Source organism: Rhinolophus sinicus, linkage group LG07 (assembly GCF_036562045.2).
Source record: "Rhinolophus sinicus isolate RSC01 linkage group LG07, ASM3656204v1, whole genome shotgun sequence".
Classification (NCBI taxonomy): Eukaryota; Metazoa; Chordata; class Mammalia; order Chiroptera; family Rhinolophidae; genus Rhinolophus; species Rhinolophus sinicus.
In genome coordinates this window covers 88,459,018-88,471,125 of record NC_133757.1, presented here as the reverse complement: position 1 = coordinate 88,471,125, position 12,108 = coordinate 88,459,018, and the positions used below count along the sequence as shown (strand labels likewise).

At 41.6% G+C, this 12,108-nt stretch overlaps 1 protein-coding gene across 4 annotated transcripts in view; it reads left to right on the top strand.

Moving 5' to 3' along the window:
* The first annotated feature begins 10,325 nt into the window (after positions 1 to 10,325).
* The window catches only part of PPP3CC (protein phosphatase 3 catalytic subunit gamma), a 74,434-nt gene continuing 72,651 nt past the window's right edge, over positions 10,326 to 12,108 (top strand). For 2 of the 4 annotated variants that reach the window (XM_019714490.2, XM_019714473.2), the window contains exon 1: positions 10,326 to 11,007. In XM_019714490.2, the coding sequence (XP_019570049.1) occupies positions 10,959 to 11,007 (49 nt within the window). In that variant the 5' untranslated portion in view covers positions 10,326 to 10,958. The remainder of the gene's footprint in view (positions 11,008 to 12,108) is intronic. The other 2 variants (XM_019714500.2, XM_019714482.2) reach the window with 2 other exon arrangements.

Below are 12,108 nucleotides of genomic sequence, written 5' to 3'. Positions count from 1 at the left end.
TTTTGACAATAAAAATGAGCAGTAAGGTAAAAATTGAGGCAATCTCTCTACTATATGCTACTTCATACGTTAGAGACCACCCAGTGCCTGTCGCTCAGTCCTTCCATTTTTTTTAAATTCAAGAATAATATATGAAGTGGCTCATATTGGTCTTTTAAACTGCATTAACTACTATATCAGACCATCACCTGCTGGAGTTGTTCAAAATGAAATTCACTCCATCCTTTGGTTGTACCACCTCTGAAGAGCCTAGGCTGGGATGGGTGCTTCCCTGCGACACCTGTTACTGGACTGGCATTGTGATTGCTGTTGTTCTTTATACACCGAATTCATTCTTGGTGGAGCTGTATCTGGTGTCTTTCTGTGATTTCAGCACCTGTGACCCAGAAAGGATGAATGAAAAGGCCAAATGAAGTGCGTGTAAGTTCATTGTTTGTGAACATGCTCCTTTTTCCACTGGCCACACTACCTGTTGTGGTTTCCTATCTTTGGTGTTGTTGCTTATGCCTTGTTACCTGGTCCTCCTCTATTTAGAAACAAGTTTGGGAGAGGTGACTGTGGCCCATATAGAACAGAGCTAAGCAAAGTAAACAGATCATTAAGAAGATTAAAACTTTGATCTTAGCCATGTCTTTGTAATACTCTTAACCAGCTAAGCCATTTAGGACATTTTTGGTGGAGGGCAAATGACCTTCTCTCATGTAGTTTATGCACGCTCTTCTTTACCATTCAGTGATGCTGAGATCTGATTTGAGCAAAATCCATTTCAAGAGAATAAAGACACCCAAGTGCGGACATAAAACAAGGCTTTTGATTTGTGGAAAAATAAAATGCTCATCTATATTAAAGAAGTTTGTACTCTCAATGATCTAGTGTGAAATACCTAGACTTCTGAAGATTGGTAGGTTCGAATCCCAGCAGAAGTGAATCCCTTTCATCTTTCTAGAATAAAATGAATTACATTCCATTTAAAGTAGAAAAAAAAGTAGTGGTTGGAAAAGATCCATAGGTCCTTATCAACCTTCAGCTAAGTATGTTTAGAGTTGCCAGCCAAAAAAGATTTTTCTTTCCAACATCACAACCCCTTCTTCCCAGATGTCTAGTCAGCGTTTATTTTAAACGAAGGAAGGGAGTTAACAGACTACCCTTCCTGTACAAGTATAAGAGCAATCTTTGATCCTGGCAGTGGGTGGGATTCTGAGATGGCAGCATCGATTATAGTTAAGGAATAACCCAAAGTGTTCTGACTCTGGCAATCATAAGCCAAGAAGTGGTTCTGTTTTCCACCAGGCTCTGAACTTTTTTCTCTATCTGTGGTTTGCTTATAAATCTTTGGAACATGGAGGTTACCTAAGAATAAGCTTAGGCAGTGATCCATGTCGTTTTTTCAGACATATGCACTTGTAGTTAGAAAGCTACCAGCAAATTCCTTAGTGGAGACCCCTGACAAATATTTTGGTAATTCTAAACGTGAAATGAGCGCTAAAAATATATATTGTCCTGCGTTTATTACTTTCTCTTTTTGTGTGAACACATTTAAGTGGGATATTGCTGTCTGTCAGCGTGTGAGGTGGTAGAGACAACCAGAGCGGCTTCTGCCCTGGAGTAAGAGGCTATTCAGGCCCCAGGCTGGGATGTTGGGAGCAGACTGAGAGACAGGAGGCATGTAGGCGGCAGAGCATGTGAAGTTCTGCATACCTCCTTGGGACCACAGTACAGCACTACCCAGTCAACAAAATAAGAATCAAATAAGGTACAACCCTGGAGGGTAATGGGTACACCCATGCCACAGCCCACCTTCAATGTTTCCAGGTGTGGCCCACCTCCTGGCCAGTCACCCTCTTGTCCAGTCACCCCTATGTCCATCCGGAGCCAGGCAGGGCCCCTGTGCAGTTACTGGAGGTAGCAGAAGTCTTAAAGCAGTGGTTACCAGCATCAGCTACCATGTGGCCATCCAAGGTCAATATCAGGCTCTGTGACCCCTGCACTGGCTCTGCAGACATGTTAATGTTAGACAGGAAGCAACCAGACCTGTTGGATACCTAGATGCAGCTGTTGCCCCAGTCAGCTTCAGGATGTTTCCATCGGAAACCACAGCTACACCTGTGGGGGCACTAAACTGCCCCTGGCCCTCTCCTTGGGAGCCAAACTCGAAGAGGAACTCTCAGCTGGCACTGGACACCTTCACTGAGTGGTTATGGAAATTCATCACTACAATCTCATTCGTAGCCGCAAAATTGGGCCCAACCATCACTGGCCCCATGGCCTTCAAGATAGCCGATGAGCTTGTGATTGGGCTGGAAGGTCAAGAAGATGCATTATCACGTTGCCAGCCACATGATATGTCCGTTCAGGTCTCGCTTGGGGCCCATGAGGTGACTTGCTCTTTTCTTGGTCTTGAACTTGCTCTTAGGGAAAAAGATGCTGACCAATGGTTGTCATTGTCTGTAACAATAATGTCTCCATTTGTGTCCACTGCCACACCTGTGGAGCACCGCAGCTGCCCAGGTGAGTGTCCTTGGGCCCCAAAGTGAAACTTGATCTGGCCCTCATTAGAGAAACCTGGATACGTTGACTATAGCTGTCTGCTACCACTGTGGGGCCACAGCAAGCCGAGGACCACCTGTGAATTGGTGAATTTGCCCTTCTCCCTCCCAAGACTGCCAAAGTCTTCCGTAGAGCTGTCCTTCCATACACCACCTGTGCTGTACTTGGAGCTGGACCCACACACCACCACCCAGTACGTGTGATGGCCTGGGCGTCAGCGATTGGACATGGAAGAGCACAGGACCCAGGCTACAGGGCACGAATGTTGCCTAGTTATTTTTAAATTCATCAACATTTAAGAATGGCATCCAAGCCAGTTACATGGAAATTCCTTACAAAACATGATGTTAACCTTGTGAGTTTTAAGGGGAAGGAGAACAACTAATTAATAAAGAAGACTTCCCCCCCCCAAAAAAACAAAGGATTAGCTCTTTAATTATAGATGCTAGTAAGGAGGGGGAAAAGTCTCTTTGATCTGTATCCTCCCAGATTCTTTCAAGTGACATGTCCCCTATAACTTCTTGAAGAGGTTAATAAAACAAGCTCATTTGAAGCCATGTCTGGTTGCATCCTATACTCATGGCCCTTGAAAAGAAATATCTCATACTGCCAAATTCACACACTTTAAACATTTTGTAGTAATTGTCCAAATAAGGTAGCTCCCCCGCACCCCCGCTTCTTGAAAATTGTATGAGCAGGAGAGAGATTAAATTTAGATTTTTTTTCTGGAAAAACTGATTTTTTAAAAAATTAAATTATTTTTTCAGTATAGACAGTTCAGTGATGATGTATCTAACTAAAAGGGTAGATAAAATCTAAACATTAGAGATCTCAACATTGTTTTCATTTGGTTTTAAAGTGTGTTATATTTACCATGTTCCCCGAAAATAAGATCTAGCCAGACAATCAGCTCTAATGCGTCTTTTGGAGAAAAATTAATATAAAATCGGTATTGTATTATATATTATATTATATACCTGGTTTTACAATAAAATAAGATGGGGTCTTATATTAATTTTGCTCCAAAAGACGCATTAGAGCTGATTGTCCAGCTAGGTCTTATTTTCAGGGAAACACGGTATTCCTACAAATCTATTTTTCTAATTATGCTCTACTTAGCCTAATAGAAAACTATGTTGCATTCCTTGGTTCATACATTAAAATTTTGCTTGACAACTTCCTTGATCTAGCTAATGGTAATACTTTTTTCATTGGAAATTTTTAGGTAACCTTATAAGCAAGTTTAAATAAGAAAGTCCTTAGAAACGTGTTTACGTTTGGTGCTTTTTGAAGCAAATGAAGGATTTGCTTTAAAGGATTAGCTCATTAATTATAGATGAATGAAAACCTACTAGCCCAGGGTTCTGTGTGAAAGAGCAAAAAGAATCGATTGTGTCCATTCCATCACCGACTGGCTGTGTGAAGTCTGATATGTTTAACCCCAATGTCTTTATCTCTGAAGTGGAAATGATCATTTCTATACTATCTCCATAAGTGTGATGAGAACTATATGTATGAGCAAGTACTTTATAAATTGAAACTCTATAGCAGTGGTAATTAACATTTTGTTGCTTGGATTCCTTTGAGGGTCTGAAAAATACATGCTTTTCCACACACACCCCCAAAACCTTATAAATACACCCAAAACCATAATTTCATTTACAGTTGCAAGCTGAATGGGAAGGAAACGATTTGAAGCCCTTAGCACCACAGGTTCAGAACTTCTGTTTCCGACAAGAGTAAGATGGTATTCATTCATTCGACAAGTGATGGAGCTCCCACTCTGTGCCAGCTGGATCATGACCATGGCGGTGAACAGGACCGACGGTGGTGCTCCCCTTAAGGAGTAAGTGTAGGCACAAAGAAACAAGTGCTACAGATAAATTACCTTAGGGTGGTGACGAAGTAGCGAGCGGGTGGAGTGTTGTATGCAGCTGTCAGGGAAGTCCTCTTTCAGGAGAAGGCATCTGAGCTGAGCCGCAAGGAATGAAGCTGCTTTGTGAAGATCTACGAGAAGAATGTTCCAAGAAAAGAGACAGCAAATGCAAGAGCTCTGGAGCAGAAATGAGCTTGGTCTGTTTGAGGTCAGTTTGTATAAATTGTAGTATGTATGGTATAAATAAGGTCACTATGTCTGAACTGTAGTGGGCGTAGGGGATGAGATTTGAGCTGAGTTCAAAGTAGACAGGAGTCAGACCACTTTCGGGAAAGGGGGAGATATTTTCAGCTGAGGAAAGGCAGAAATCAAGATTTATGTTTTTCTTAGATTGTTGCAAAAGTAATGGCGGTTTAAAAGGTTAATAATTGTAAAAACCGCAATTACTTTTGCACCAGCCTAATAGTTTAGAAAGAACTGTTGTGTGGAAAAATGGACTGTAGGGGGAGTACGAGGACAGGACATGGTGTGTGAGGGACCGAGCCTCCCCCTCCGCCTCCTTCCACTCTACATTTTTGGCCCAAGTAACTTGATGAATGCCAGTGCCCTTTACCTCTGGCATCTTACCTGCGGAATGCTGGAGCCCAGGTGTGAGAGAGGTATTAAATTCTATTCTCCTTGACTGTACTGTATTATGCAGCTAGTAATGCCTACCACCATTTTCTCCTGGTTTGTAATGGTGCAAACAAAAGTAATAGGAAATAATGACATCTTTGAGGCTTCCCATCCTTGTCATAGGTCTCACAGTGTTGGATTCTCCCAGGAAGACCAAGGGATGGCACACTGTTAAGAGGTTTGCACATGGCCCCCAAAAGTGGCCTGAATATCAGCTGTCAATACCAGGGGTGCCCAAAAAAATGTATACCCGTGACTTGTATTCATCTTTTGTTATTGGTATATACTGAGTATTACAATTTTAATACAGTTTTTTCCTTTCTTAAAATGCAAATACATTTTTTTGGCATCCTCTGTGTATATTACTAGTCAGCAGAACTTTTATTAGCATTTTTTTACTTACAAGTGTCTAAAGAGATTATAAATTTGGTATCAGGCTGTTATAAGCAGGATGTTGCTTTGAGCCATGTCCTTCCAATTACAAAAAAATATATATTTTTTAATAAATGGGTGGATTTATTTTATAAGAATTGAGTGCAAACTTAAAAACAAAAACAAAGCTCTTCATCAAGAATAAACACAAAAATCTAAGTAACAATCCTGCAATCGTGCATTTTAACAGAAAGTACAAAAAATGTTTTTTTAAATCTGGATTTGCTAATTCTTTTAGATCTTAAAACTGTGGGGGTGGGGTGCATTGCAAGTTAATTTAATTTAAATTAAATGCACTCATAGAAAAATATGAATAAAATATAGTATAGTATGTGATGTCCATATAGTGTGTATTGCTAATAAAAACATTTTCTATAGTGCTTTTCATATAAAGTTAGAGATTATACACTATAAAATACCTTTTGTTCTGTGTAGCTATTTCAGAAATGCTCATTTTACTCTAGTTTTAAAAATATTCTACAGTTCTCTTGCCTGCATTTGACACAGAAGTTCAGTATTTAGTGGCTGCAAACAGAAACTGGAGCCAGGTTATTTTTACACAAGAGCGGAAACTAGGATTCCCTGTGCTTTTGTTAAATTAAAAGCATTCATAATTATTTCTCAGAAGAGCCGGTTGTTAATTAAGGTTTCGGAAGTGCTCAGGGAGTTTCAAAAGGAAATATACCAAGTCTCACAAGCCCTGTAAGATGGAAACCTAGATTTGAAGAAATTAGTAGAAATGCCAGTTTAACATGATTCCTGGTAATTTCAAATATTTAGTCAATTCTGACCAATGCAGAAAGTAAAAGGAAAGAGAAATCAGATTCACCAATTAGGTAATAATACGAATGACCCTGGCCAGGTGGAGAGGTGTACGAGCTGAGTAAAATAGAACTCTCCAGTTGTTGCTGGGAGCTGCTAATGTGCAGACTGAAAACATCACCACCAACAACAAAGTTAAGTCTTACTTATTAAAAAACGGGGTAAGGAGCTTAGAGTTTTCTTCTTTTTATATTTCCATGGAGTGATTCTAGATGTTTTGTTTTGATCAGAGAAGTCAGATAGAAAGTCCCCCTGATGAATATTTAATGCTTCTGGAAATAGTCCTGGTCAATAGTCCTTTGGAAAAAAAAATAGCACTTTATTTTCACCTGATTATAAACTAATACTTTCTCACCATAGAAAATTGATAAAATACAGAAAATTAATGTTTGTTTTTTTATGTCACTCTTAATCATACACCATGAAATGGCTACTGTTAACCTTTCTTTTCTCTTCAGAGAATGCTCTGTGAGGGTATGGACTGTGTTGATTTTAGGTCATCACTGTATCCCTACTATGTAGCACAGAGCCTGGCACAGGCAGCACCTAATTAGTATTTATTGAATGAATTAACATATTAATATTTCCTTCTAATCTTTTTAGAAAAGATTTGTTTGTTAACAAAATGGGATCCATACTGTACATGATTATATTCTAGCTTTTTCACTTTCCATTATCTCCTGAGGATTTTTCTCATGATATCAAATATCTGCTAAATCTAAAATGTGATGATTTTTCATAAGGTATAATATTCCATCCAATATCATACTTCATTTAACCATTTTCCTATGCAAATGAAATCATATAGTATGTACTATTTAGGGTCTTGCTTCTTTTGTTCACCATAATGTTTTTGAGATGCATCCATATGGTTGCATGTATCTCTTATTAGTTGAGCAGTATTCTATTGTTTGGATAATTATTGCTGTTGGGTAAAGTACCTAAGACTAGAATTACTGGGTCATAGTGTAGGTGTATAGTTAACTTTATAAAAAACTTCCAAACTGTTTTCCAAAGTAGTTGTAGCATTTTGCTCTCCCACCAGCTGTGTAGAAGAGTTCCAGTTGCTCCCATCCTCACCAACACTTGGTATTGAGAGTCTTGAATTTTAGCTATTCTGCTAGGCTAGTGCAGTGGTATCTCAATATAGTTTATTTTGCATTTTCCTCATGACTAATGATACTGACAATCTTTAAATTGGCCATACATATATCTGCTTTGATGGATACTGCCAAATCCCTTTGCAGAGAAGTTGTGCTAATTTATAATTGTACCAAGAGTGTCACCTTTTAAAAATGTTTCCCAATTTGCTATGTGAAAATGGCATCTTGTTTTAATTTGGATGTTTATTACTTATGAAGTGGAATATTTTTTAATGTTCAGTACCTTATAATTTATTCTTCTATGAATGTTTTTGTTCATGGCCTTTGCCCATACTTGTGTTGTAGAGCTTTTTTACTGATTAGTGAAAGTTCTTTACACTGACATAAGACACAAATATTTTCCCAGTTTTGTGCCTTTTAATTATGTTTATCTTTTTCAAGTAGTTAAACATAGCATTCTTTTGTAATTCCTTTCATTACTTTTGAGCTTAGAAAGTCCTTATCTGAACTTAGTAAATTGGTTTTAATCTAATAAATGCCCACTTGGGGGAGGGGATGTCAGCATCTTGGCATCCATTAGTTCTAGAATTACCACTATTATCCAAGTGGGATAACTTCATTTTCTTCTAGATTGTTTTCTTTTATTTTTTTACACATAACTCTTTAAAGCAGGTTCATGTTATTATGCTGTTATGGAGTGGCTCCAACTTGGGATCCAAATAGTTGGTTAATATTTCCACTACTGTTATAGAATAATCCATCTCTCCACATTGGTTTGCAATGGTTTACTAAACTTTTTGTTTTTAGCTATCCTGTTTATGTTCTTCCAGATGAATTTTAGCATCTACTATGCTGCAGGGACCAATTTATTTTTGACCTTTAGAAGTTTGCTGTTTGATAGTGCTGTGGATCTCTGATTACTTCTTAAATGAAGAACTTCCTCAGGATATCTGAACAATTCTCTTGGGTGGAAGCCTGAAGTCAAGACCCAAAAATACATAACCAAAGTACTCCTGCCTTGCTGGGGTTTCTCTGCATGGCCTTAGGTCAAAACTCTAAGGCATAATTCAGTCTGACTCCAGTGTATGTCCCCAGATCTCCTCCCAGTACATAAATCTATATTAATGCAGATTTATGCTTAAGGCCTATAATCTTTTAGCTAGGAGCTGTCCAAAAGAATTTTCTACTATGATAGAAATGTCCTATTCTACCATGTCCAATAAGATAGCAACTAGCCACACATAATTATTGAGCATTTGAAATGTGGCTAGTGCACTTGAGGTACTGAACATTTAAACTTTTTATTTTACGTAATTTAAACGTCCATAGCTATGTATGACTTCTTATTGGCCTTCACAGGAACTGTTAAAACTGGTTTGCCTATAATTTGCATATACTTCCTTGGATCTGTTTCTTCTTTTAAAAAAAGCTTTCAAATACAGTTGACACTCGGTATTATATTAGTTTCAGATGTATAGCATAGTGGTTAGACATTTATATAATTTATGAAGTGATCCCCCCAATAAGTCTAGTACCCACCTGACACCATACATAGTTATTACAATATTATTGACTAATTTCCTATCCTGTACTTTATATCCCCTTGACTATTTTGTAACTGCCAATTTGTACTTCTTAATCCTTTCACCTTTTTCACCCAGCCCCCAAACCTCCTCCCATCAGGAAACCATCAGTTTGTTCTCTGTATCCATGAGTCTGCTTTTGTTTTATTTTGTTTAGATTTCACATACAAGTGAAATCATATGGTATTTGTCTTTGTTTGACTTATTTTACTTAGCCTAATATCCTCTCGTTCCATCCATGTTGTCGCAAATGATAAGGTTCGATTCTTTTTTATGGCCAAGTAATATTCCGTTGTATATATGTACCACATCTTCTTTATCCAATTGTTTATTGATGGACATTTAGGTTGCTTCCATATCTTAGCTCTTATAAATAATGCTGCAATTAACATAGGGATGCATATATCTTTTTGAATCAGTGTTTTGGATTTCTTTGGATAAATACCCAGAAGCAGAATTGCTGGTTCATAAGGTAGTTTTAGTTTTAATTTTTTGAGGAACCTCCATACTATTTTCCATAGGAGCTGCACCCTGGATCTGAGTTTCAGTATTCTATTATCATTACTAAAATCAAAACACGTTTGACTTTCGCAGGCACTGTATTCCACGAGGGAGGACAGTCACAGTAAGACAGTTGCTGTTCTAGGCTTACAATTTAAGGAGAGAAAAGGTCAGTTTTTAACCTAAAGCTGAGCCAGATTAAGGCTCTCCAGAAAGACTTGCCCCAGTAAGTCTTCCACAGTAAGCATGTTCCACATGTAAGCGTGTTCCACATCATGCTTACGATGTCCCACAGTAAGCATGAGGGGGGAGGCAGATACTGTGTCACTGCGTCCAAGGGGGAAGGAGTTGCTTCTAGCTGAGTAGGCAGGGCTTATGAGAAGGTCTGTTCCTTTCACGGAGGAGGTGTGACCTGGGGGGCTCCCTGGAGCTGCTGCCCTCCCCTTTTTCTTAGAAGTGGAAAGAGAGGAGGCTGCAAGACCTAGGCCAGGGCCTTATCCATCCCACATGGAAAACTGAGCCCCTCGACCCCAACTACTGGATTGGAACTAGGATGGACACGAAGGTCCTTCTTACTGTACTAACAGCCCTCAACAAATGTAAAAACTTAAATCAGGGGTTTAAATAGGTTTGGTGACGGGGTGTTTAAACGGTGGGTAGGAGTGGGGTCACATCGATAGACTCCTAGAGTGGGCGGAATATCCAGAGGCAAGGGCAAGAGGCCTCCGGTGGGGAAGGTGTGAGAGGACAAGGGTTCTCTGCACGGTGACTCCAGAGTGACAGGAGGTTCGCGACTCCACTGAGCAACGGCTGGGTCGCTCCTGCCGGGTCACAAGATGGCCGCTCTGTGGCTGCGCCTCGCCCTGCAGGACGTCGGGGCTGGGGTTAGGGGCTACAGGCCAGGGCAGCCGCGGGCCGCTCCGAGTCTGCTGCAGGGAAGGCAGGCCGAGGAGAAGGGAAACCCAGCTGTCGGAAGCCGTAGAGGAAGGAAGCGCGCGTGCGCAGGGGCCGGCCGCGGGGCCGGGAGGAAGGGTGAAGGGGGTTCCGCGACAGCCGGGGCCTGAGGTCAGGGAGCCGCGCGGGCGGGACAACAGGCCGCGGGGAAGTTGGGAGGGCGGCGTGCGGGAGCGCGCGCGCGCACACGCGGGCCGGGTCGCGAGCAGCCGCGGCCACCCCGGTTGCCTCCCTAAACCGCGATCGCCGGTGCTCGCGACTCGGCGCCTGAAGACAGATCGGCCGGTGGGCCGGCGTCCCGTCAGCCGGGTTGCGGTAGCCGCTGCCTCCTGGTGCCTGGGCCGCCCTGAAGAGCCGGGACCGGGGCGCGGCGGGCTAACTGGCCCGGGGAGCCGACATCGCTGGGGACGCCGGCGGAGGTGCACGCTGGCGGTCTCCAGGAGCGGGGAGGAAGCCAAGAGGACCATGTCCGGGAGGAACCTCCACCTTTCCACCACCGAACGCGTCGTCAAAGGTGCCAAGCGGTCAGGGCCTTCCTCGTCGGTCCGCGGGGAAAGGGCCCTTGGCCGGTTCGGGGATGGAGGGAGGGAGCCAAGGAGGGGACACGGGAGGGCGGCGGGGTACCCAGGCTGCGCTCATCCCGGAGGAGGACCTGGAGGGGGTGTGGGAGCGCGGAGGGCGGGATCCCCAATGGGATTGCCCCGCGGGGGCCCCGGGCGTTTTCTGTTGCACCTAGTAGATCCGCAGCGAGCGGGGCTTCCAGATGGGGTGGGGATTTCTTCTCCTACAACCCCAAAAGGGCCTGGGTCCCATCATTCTTTAAAAGAAACAATTCCTCTCTTTTAGTCCCTTATCTGGGGAAGCCATCTGGTAGATTTTTCCAACTCAGATCTTTCTGCTGCTCCCCTTCTGTAGAATCAGATCAGCTCGCCCCTCCCCCTCCCCCCTTTTTAGGACATATACCAAGTACCTTTTGGCCCACTTTCTCCAGATCGTCACAAGTTCCTGCGGTTATTAAAAGAAACAGTATGGTGAAATAAATACAAATAAATCCATTTTATAGTGTTTGAAAGGGATTTACGGATCTCTTGACATGTTGGTATTTTATTTTGCTTTTGGCCATGAAAACTTGGAGAATGATGTTTGTGCTCTGATTCAGATGTCCAACATAAACTAAAATGTTCCTTACTAATACTTGTAGGGTTTTACATTGTAGTTGTTTCTGCCTTTCAACTAAGACTACCGGTTTAAACATAACCAGTAATGTATGTGCTTCGTTTGTTCAGTCATAAGACTTAAGTACAACTCCTCTCTCTGAGTTTTAACAATCGGTTTGAAAGCACTATTTTATAAGAAGGGAATATACCTAGAAGAGCTGTATTAGTGGCCTCGGGATAAAGGGGTTAGCTATAAGTGGGGAAGACTATTAAAATACTTTTATTTTTTTCATTTTGGTAATTAGAAGGAGAAAGTAAACTAAAATTGGTGACAAGAATGCATTTTTTTTAAGTGTAAAAGCCTGTAGAATGGTCAGTGAAGTGGGAGAATTTTACTGTTTAACTAGGTCCTACCCCCCCCATGAAAACATTAAGCATCATAAATGATTGTCTACACT